The sequence below is a fragment of the Leptonychotes weddellii genome, chromosome 16 (genome assembly GCF_054177405.1).
Source record: "Leptonychotes weddellii isolate Sample4059 chromosome 16, ASM5417740v2, whole genome shotgun sequence".
In the NCBI taxonomy this organism is placed as follows: domain Eukaryota; kingdom Metazoa; phylum Chordata; class Mammalia; order Carnivora; family Phocidae; genus Leptonychotes; species Leptonychotes weddellii.
Window position 1 is genome coordinate 6,967,368 of NC_138384.1, and position 9,319 is coordinate 6,976,686.

General features: G+C 40.9%; 1 protein-coding gene across 1 annotated transcript; it reads right to left on the bottom strand.

Annotated features, from left to right (window-relative positions):
- Positions 1-1,724: 1,724 nt before the first annotated feature.
- DYNLRB2 (dynein light chain roadblock-type 2) lies at positions 1,725-8,869 on the bottom strand. The gene is made up of 4 exons (XM_006740119.3): positions 8,780-8,869; positions 6,499-6,574; positions 2,833-3,000; positions 1,725-1,967 (listed from the first exon to the last, which is right to left on the bottom strand). Exons 1-4 carry the CDS (start codon positions 8,780-8,782, stop codon positions 1,924-1,926), a joined length of 291 nt encoding a protein of 96 aa, XP_006740182.1. The 5' UTR covers positions 8,783-8,869; the 3' UTR covers positions 1,725-1,923.
- Between the last annotated feature and the right edge of the window lie 450 nt (positions 8,870-9,319).

Sequence of the window (9,319 nt, forward strand, 5' to 3'; positions counted from 1 at the left end):
TCAAAACCACATTGAGATACCACCTTACACCAGTTAGAATGGCAAAAATTGACAAGGCAAGAAACAACAAATGTTGGAGAGGTTGTGGAGAAAGGGGAACTCTCTTACACTATTGGTGGGAATGCAAGTTGGTACAGCCACTTTGGAAAACACTGTGGAGGTTCCTCAAAAATTTAAAAATAGAGCTACCCTATGACCCAGCAATTGCACTCCTGGGTATTTACCCCAAAGACACAGATGTAGTGAAAAGAAGGACCATATGCACCCCAGTGTTCATGGCAGCAATGTCCACAATAGCCAAACTGTGAAAAGAGCCGAGATGCCCTTCAACAGACGAATGGATAAAGAAGACGTGGTCCGTATATACAATGGAATATTACTCAGCCATCAGAAAGGATGAATAGCCAACTCTTACATCAACATGGATGGGACTGGAGGAGATTATGTTAAGTGAAATAAGTCAAGCAGAGAAAGTCAATTATCGTATGATTTCACTTATTTGTGGAACATAAGGAATAGCATGGAGGACACTAGGCAAAGGAAGGGAAAAATGAAGGGGGGGAATTGGAGGGGGAGATGAACCATGAGAGACTATAGACTTTGAGAAACAAACCGAGGGTTTTAGAGGGGAGTGGGGTGGGAGGATGGTTTAGCTCGGTGATGGGTATTAAGGAGGGCATGTACTGCATGGAGCACTGGGGGTTATACGCAAACAATGAATCATGGAACACTACATCAAAAACTAATGATGTACTGTATGGTGACTAACATAATAAAAAAAAAATCCTGGATTTAAAAGAAAAAGCTATAAAGGACATTATTAGGACCATTGGGGAAATTTGAATATATGACTGTGTATTAGATGATATTATATCAATATTAACTGTCTTAAATGTGAAACTGGGGTTCTGGTTATGTATATATCTAATAGACTATCTAGAGAGAGAGATGAAACAAATGTAGAATATTAGGAGTTGGTGAATGTGAGTGAAGCTTATGTGGGAGTTGACTGTACTATACTTTCCACACTTCTGCAAGTTTGAAGTCTTTTAAAATAAAAAGTGTGGGAAAATGACTTGAAAGTCAGATACGTGCCATAGTTTAGGGAACTGGGTAAAGGGTACACAGGATCTTTGTGTTATTACTTACAATTTCATGTGACTCCCCAGTTATCTCAAAAATAAAAGGCTTGATTGAGAAAAGAGAGGATAGAAGGCAAATATGGCAAAATATTAACATCTGTTCTAATGGGGCTTGGAAATCTGTTATATTTGTTCTATTATTAGTTTCATTATTTTCTGAATGTTTGAAATGCCTAGTAAAAATACACCCTCTGGAGTTCTCTGGTCAGCCCTCCAAGTGTGCACCTGGCCCCAGACCCACTGCTGGTCCCGCAGGCTGTGCTCTGAGGAGTCTGCTGGGCAGGTGGGAGGAGGCGCTCAGCCTTGGGGCTGACCCTGCCCAGAACCATGCCTCCGACTTTTTACTTTCCTTGTTTAACCTGGGAAAGCATCTAGTGCCCCCAGAGGGTCAGGACTTCCTACTTCCCTGGTCGCTCCTGCTGTGCTCCACCGAATCTCCCCACATGCTAAGGAAATGGGCAAAATGACACAGTCCCGCTGCTTCTTGGTGTATCTCTAGACTGCAAAGACTGTCGCAAGGAAGCCTGTCTTCTCACGAGAATCCTTCAGTTTTGTTTTGTAGAAAAAAAAGAGAGACCCACATACCAGAATTCATTTATTACATAGCTAAATCACAACTTTACAATACATTCGAAAGGGACTAAATGAGACGTGCACAGTAGTTTAAATGTAAAAAGAGAAAACAATGTCCAAAAGGTCAGTTCGATTGGAATATAATTTTAGTAATAAAGAGTAAAGGTTTTCGGCCGGGAATCACAGGACAAGCTGGGCCGTAGCAAGGCTATTCGCATGGATTCTGAATGACAATCAGAAGATATTCCTTATCTGTGGAGAGAGGTGGACAAAATTAACCCACCCGAAAAATAAAATTTAATAAATGAATACTTCAGCTAACCTGTTTTTCTCTTCAAAACATCACTTGGATTTTCTATAGACCAATGGTTTCCCATCCTCATTGCACTTTGGAATCACCCGTCCAGCTTTCAAAAGCTACCATGACCTGGGACCCAGTTCCAGAGGTCCTGATTTCATTGGCCTGGGGTGAGGCCTCAGGTATCAGTAATTGTTTTTGTAAAGCTCTCCAAGTGCTTTTAATGTGTAGCCAGGGTGAGGACACAGGTGGAGAAAAAGCTTCAGTTTGTGGGTCATTCTGATTTTATAGATGTTCTATAGAGAAGTTTGTTCTAGACTAGATTTTGGAGCATGAGTCCTGTTTTATACAGACATTGGCTAATACTGTGCATGTAATTCCTTCAGGGAAAGAAGTATTTCTATGGCTGCTGTCTGTCCATAGACCAAGTGAATGGGTTCTCTCCCAGGGAAGGTGTAAGACCCTACAGGCCTTTGATCCACTCCCTATTTTATCCTTTGGACAGGAGACATTTCTCCACTCTCCTGAAAGTCTCGGTGTCCTAAGTTCACCTAATATGGGACCTACATCTCCTAAAAATTTTGATTTCTGATAAATGCAAATGGGCAAAAATTTCAACTTCTTCAAAGGTTACATTTGTCCCTAATTTCACAAAATTTCCAGGTTGGATTTTTCAGATTCAAACATCTTCATTTTGTAATTGAAGAACATTATGAGCCATGTTGCATGTTAAAATCTGTACTTCCAGTTCATTGAAACAAAGCTTCTATCCGGTAAAGCAGAAAGATGTTTTAAGTATGAAACAAAATGTCACATTACCTGGGGCTACCATGATTTCATGTTTCTTTGATCTGATCCTAAGAAAAGTGAGGTCGTTCTGAGGATCAATGTCACGGACCGTGCTCCTGGCTTTCATCGTCAGCTGGTGAAGAAGACCTGCATATTGAACCGTTGTCGAGTTGTCCAACGTTGTTCGGATAGGAATGCCTGTTACGAGATTCACTTTTGGGTTAACATTTTTTGACTATCAAAGGAATATGCACACGATGGAAACACTGGAAAATACTGGTGATTGTAAAGTGGAAGAAAAAGTTATGGCCGAGATTACTCACTGGTAACAATTTTAGCTTATTCCTTGCCAATCTTTTTGTCTTTACGTGGGTTTTAAAATATACTTGGCCAAACTGTCATAACAAAATTGACTCTTGCTTTTTTCTTCATTTAAATGATAGCATATACAAGCTGTTCTTGTCAGTGATAATGCCACCAAATTATTTTTAATGGCTGTCCACTATTTTATAAACATAATATAACCAATCCCCCATTGTTAGATTGTTAGGAACTGTTTTTGTTGTTACTGTTGTTGTAGCTAATGGTGTGATGAACGTTTTGGTGCATACGTTTTTTGGAAGCTGTGAATTGATTACTTCAGAACTAAGGTAACATATTACTCTACAAAATGTACCTCCAAGCGGCTGGTCTACAACCATTGTGCTTCGAAATGCTTGGTCTGTGACCTGGTGCTAGTTTCCTCCCCTAAGGCCAGAAATAGAAAGGGATATCACAGCCCACGTTGAAGAGTATATCAAAAAGGGATTTTAAACAACATTTCTTTGTATCTCCTCATACAGTATTTTGCATACCTTAAATTTTATAGTAGAGGACACAGCAGCGAGGGCACTCTGGTTTTGCTGGGCATTCCTTGGTTTGCGCTCATTCTTGGCTTAAGCATTATTAAATTTAGTTGCTTGTGTGCTCTATTGTTCCATTATGTGCATTTAAATCTGAACCTATTAATTTAACTGGGAAAATCTAGCCAGACAAATATGCAAGTATAATTCAATTCCGTTCAAATCAATCTAGCTCAATTCAGGTTGCTTGGTGCTTGGGGCCTATTTTTGAACAGGTGCTGTGCTAGGGACTTTACATATGTTGTGTTGAATCTGAGAGGGCCTTCAGATGATTTTGAGAACTACCGGATAGCCAGGGAATTGCAAGGATTTGTTTTGCCAAGTTGCCTTTTATTTAGGGGGACATATAAAGGTGAGTTTGGGGTTGCTCAGATTCTGCAAGTACCTGAATTAAGGCCAAGCAGTGAAAGAGGCGAACATAGCTCTGGGCTTTCCCTCAGAGAATGCAATTCCAGAAACTGTTACACAAGAGAGGACTTCAGGTGTGGAACAGTAATTACAAACTAAGGATTTTCCCAGTTTTTCATATTCTTTGAGAACATCCATTCTGACCATGAAGCAGACTACTTGCTTTTCTCTTTTAAGAAAACCATTACCTCTGGAATGGGTCTTGCCAAACAAGACAAGGAATATTTACAGGAAAACCTGTTCAATAAATAAGGTTTTATATCAGATGTGTTCATTTCTGTATAATTATTTGTTGGCCACTGTACCCTGAAGTCAGTTATGTCATTCACAGCTGATGAAACATGGCAAGGCCTGTGTCTTTAACAAGCAGCAGACTGAAATGTAGCAAGCACTCCACCTTTTGAAAGCACATCCCGTGGACTAGTTTTATTTTGCATCCTGAAGAGTGACTACCTACAAAGTCTGCACTGCTCAGTGTCAAAACAAGAAATACAACCAGAATAAATTATTTAAAATATAGATGACAAGATTATGAATCCAGTGCTCAGGCCTATTTAGTTAGTCTATTCATGATCCAAGTCAGTAAATAAAACAGTTAGCCTTTCTGAATAATAAGTGCACGCCGTGGAAACCCTTGGAGTTGTTCATATCCACTACAGATCGCTTGAAAAAAATCAATCAACAAATATTTATTGAGCTCTTTCTTGGTACCATGTGAGGTAATTAAAAAATAATTTATTAAGAAAGCAATTTTAGCCCATGGTAGAAAATTCACCTACATCTCCTTCTGAGAAGTAGTCATTGGTTTCTTTGGTAACCTTGCAGAGACATTCTAAGTGTGTTCAAGTATGTTTGTGTTTGCGTTCTTCATTCCTTAATTGTATTGTTCTCTATTCTGTACTTTTATTTTCATTTCAAGACTTGGAAAATTATTCCATTCAGTACACATAAGGCTGGGCCACTCAGGTTTGTGACTGCATAACATGATTGTTGAATGGATGCCTTATGAACATGTAACTAATAAACCCTCCTGACGGGCATTTAGGCTGTTCCCAATCTTTGACTTTTATAAGCAAGGCTACAGAATATGTCTGTGTGCATGCCATTTCACATTTGTGTCTAGGGGTAGGATAAATCCCTACGATGGAACTTCCAGAACAACGAATATGAATTTGATATTGCTGAATTTATGGTAGTACTTTAAAATAGGACTCTCTATGATCCCAGTAAGCTGGTAGTCTTCGACTGTACATTTGTATTTTGGTTGATTGTATTTCAAAAGTATAAGGAATTGGCTGGATGGCTAATAAAATCTAGTGAAATTCAAATGATGGATTGTTAGAGATGTCAAGAACACTTAAAATTAAGAGCCAACAGAAATCAGGCTTATATATACATAAGAATATGTAATAGTTATGACTGCCTGGGAAACAAATATGTATATTCACCAGTATCTAATTCAACAGTCAGTGCTGCAGTATTGTAAACAATGAATGGTTTTATAAATGAGAAACCAACATTAACAAAGAATCTATTCTAATAAAAACCTGTACCACTCTGCAGTGGGCGAAACCAGTAAGTCCACCTTATCATCATGGATAGGATGCTTATGTTTCAGTAACGGTGAAACCAAAGGACTCTGGTTAACACATCATATGAGGAGATCTAAATGTATAAATGTGGTAGAAGGCCTACCTCGTCATGAATAAAACCTGAAGATATGTTGAAATGATTTGCTGAAAATGACACTAAAACCACTAGTAGTAAACAAGAACACATGAACACCATCTTAGTTAAATATTTTCAGTATTAAGGTTCATGGGTCTTCTGGAAGCGGCAAAGCTGCACTATAATAAATGGTACTTTCATCTAAAATGGAGTAGGCTGCTGAAATGGAATAGCTTATGAATTCTGGTCACACAGCTTATACCATATGCTATTAATAAACATGCTTGTTATACACTCTGGTTGTTAATAATCTGACCATAAAAATAAACCTTTCGTTTATATTTTTGGGAAAAAATTAATTTGGCTTTCAGACGAGTGCCCTGAATCCTAATATAATCTTATCCTAGTAGGGGTTAATTAGACGAAGTTACTTGGTATTAAAAATGATATTTTGTTGCCTTTGGATAAGAAAAATACTGAGAAACTTCAGGAAAGTAAAGCAAAAATCGATTGTAATCCCAACACTCAGAGATGATCATCGTAACACATCCCTGCCTTTTCTTCCATATGTATTTTAAGTGTGTATTTGTGACTGGATATATTTATGATTATGATACTTTTTATTTCAAATTCTAAGATGTCTGTCCTAGGCTTGGCACAACAAACAGGTTCTTGGTTGGCTTATGCATGTCAAGAAGGCATCCTGTTACATATTTACCTTCGGCATTTACGACCATAGTTCCGATAACCCCTTTATGGCTCTGGATCCTCTTTAGGGTTTCCTCCACCTCCGCCTGAAGAGATCAGGAAGGCAATTAACCAAAAGGGGTTTTTGTGGTAACCCCAATCCTAAAGTGAATAATGTTTAGAGAGACACCTACCCCCCAATCTCCTTAACCTAAAATACTGGATACTATAATCTCAGACCTCTCGAAGAGAGCTTTGAAATGGTCAAGTCCTGTATCCAAGCCTATATAAGACTCCTACATACAACCCTGACACATCTCTTGGCCTGAACTCTTCTAGGAGTGGAAAGCTCACTGCCTCACAAGAGTTCACTCAACTTTTAATGTCTCTATTTGCTGGAAAAGCATTCTCTAAATTGGACAGAAATCTTCTCCCACTCATGCTTTGCTCATTGATCTTTCTGTATTCATATGAAAAATTCCTTCTCTGTATTATAGTCCTTCAAATAGTTATAGAGATATATGGTTACCTCCCTCTGTCTAAAAGTATCCCTTCACGAGATATCTGATTTTTAGTCCTAAATATTACCTACTTGGGAGTTCAGATGATTAAATTCAGGATATTCTGTAAACACAACATATTCCAGGATTCTGTTGGTAATGAGAGCCTGGGTCTCAGTGCAAGCTGAATGTTCAACCATAAATGATGATGTTGGAACCCCTTAATTAACTCAGCTTTCTGAATTAATCTTATGCACAGACTATACTGTACCAGTTTTATTCCCCTCTACCAATGCTAAAATCACAAATAATCTTTTTCAAACTTGCATATTATTCCCGAGTGGTCACTGGATTTTCTGAATTCAAACAGTATCCTGAAGTTTCTTGATGAGGGTTTGTGATTTATTTTTTCCTTCCAACATCACAGAGGTGAACATTATCCTACTTTAGTCAAAAAGATAGTTTTCTTTTGCACTTGATGTGGGCAGGGACACTTATGTCCTCTTTTCCACCACTACAGCAGGTACTTCTGAATTTCAGGCATTTGTATACTGGACTCTTACTTTTTGCCATTATGAATACCATCTCTATTATTTACCTAGCATGCTGTTTAAATTATCTCACTATTAAAAACTTAAACACATTTTACAGGGAAACTATACATCACTACCACTACTAAATGGAAATCTGCTACTGTTTGTCATAAACAGAAATAACCATAAAAGCAAACAAAATGAAGAGAGAGCATATGATTAAATTCTACCCCAAAGAAAGGTCTGAGCCTGAACTCTGATATTCAGGTGAAAAATGGAAATTACCAAATGACAGTGGTATTAAGGACCTAACAGTGCTGGGGGCTTTCTCCTGGATATAGTCTATGGGCTGGGGCGGGGGAAGAGGAATAACTTTTCAGATGTGATTCGCTGTGTTATTTGTTATTTCCGAGCTATCTTACATAGCAACTAGAGTTTGCATATCACTTTGGGAAACACTGCACTACAGCGAAATACTTATACAGGGGATCCAAAATGTATTACATTTTTGCCGTCTTTAAGGACAATGTCCACAGCTCCTTACAACCACTCACACCCGTTTATCTTTTTTTTTAAACTTCTCTCCCAAATACCTCTCTGCTGTCAGCCTTTCCCTCTCCTCTTCCAGTTGTTTTTTCGTGATTTCTGCGCCCCCCAATACAATCTCTGAATCCCCATCTCCAATCCCCTTTTCATTCCTCTTAAAATTCTTTCACCTTGCTCCTTTTCACACTATCCCCAGTCTCCCCTTTCCTTTTCTTCTCCTTTTTCATTCTTTGCTCTCTCCTCCTTTTCCTCTTTATTTTCCTTTCTTCTTTCTCAGTGTCGCCTCCGTCTCCCCTCTCCCCATTCCCCTGCTCTCCCTGTCGCATCTTTCTTCCTTCCCAGGATCTGACTTTTCTCCTCTCCATCTCGTCTTTTCCTTTTCAAACTTTTCCTCACTATCGACGTCTCTCACCCCCTCAACATCTTTCATTCCCCCCCAATCTCTCTCTTTCTCGATATCTACACCCCGCAAATTCCAGCCCCCGGAATCAACTCCATAGGTAACTATCCGTCAAGATAGTTTCCCCCATCTAGGTATCGTCTCCCCTCTAAGGTCGCCCTCTCCTTCCTCCCGGGTCTCCCCGTCGCCTCTCCAAGAAGCTTCTGGAGCCCCCAGCCCTCGCTGCGACCCCGGGACGGGCGGGCCAGGGTCGGCCTCGGGGGCCGGACAGGGAAGGCCCCCGACGTCGGCGCCCCTGAAGCGACGGGTCGCAGACGGAGGCTCCAGATTTACCATTGTGCGGACGGCGAGACTCAACTCAGTCCGGCACCACCGCTGCCCGGGAAGTCAGCAACGCTTCCAGCCGTTGCTAGGAGACGGGGGAGGATGTGACCTCCCGGAAGTGTCGGTGCCCGCGCCTGCGCGTACGCTGGTCCGGCGGCAGCCGGGGGCGACTCTTCCGCCCTGAAGTGGTCTTGACGCCTTTCGGCCGCCGTAGGCGGAGGTTGAGGCCGGTGGCCCCCGGTCGCTTACCTGGGTGCACCAGGGCCCGCGGGGTCGTGGGCCTGAGGAGCCGAGTGGGCATAGGCCTGGTCATTCGTTCGTCCATTCAGTCATTCATTCCTTGAGGTACGCTTTAATGTAACAGCCACTTCCTCATTCAAGAACGTTTTCTTGAGCCCCTGCCACGTGCCCGGTGCTCTGGGCCTGAGTTCACTCTAGCCGAGGAGACAGACCAAATGCGACACACGAAGCAACACTGTCCCAGTGTGATACGTGCTCTGGAGCCAATAAGCAGGGGATGGGGCCGTCTGACTCTGGGCTTGGGCCGCT

What these genes read in the sequence shown, in the direction of transcription:
- DYNLRB2 (XM_006740119.3), bottom strand. An exon ending in TATGGTCGTAAATGCCGAAG is followed by an intron (nt 3,001 to 6,498) that starts GTAAATATGTAA and finishes ATCTCGTAACAG; the next exon opens with GCATTCCTATCCGAACAACG. An exon ending in TGAAATCATGGTAGCCCCAG is followed by an intron (nt 1,968 to 2,832) that starts GTAATGTGACAT and finishes CTCTCTCCACAG; the next exon opens with ATAAGGAATATCTTCTGATT.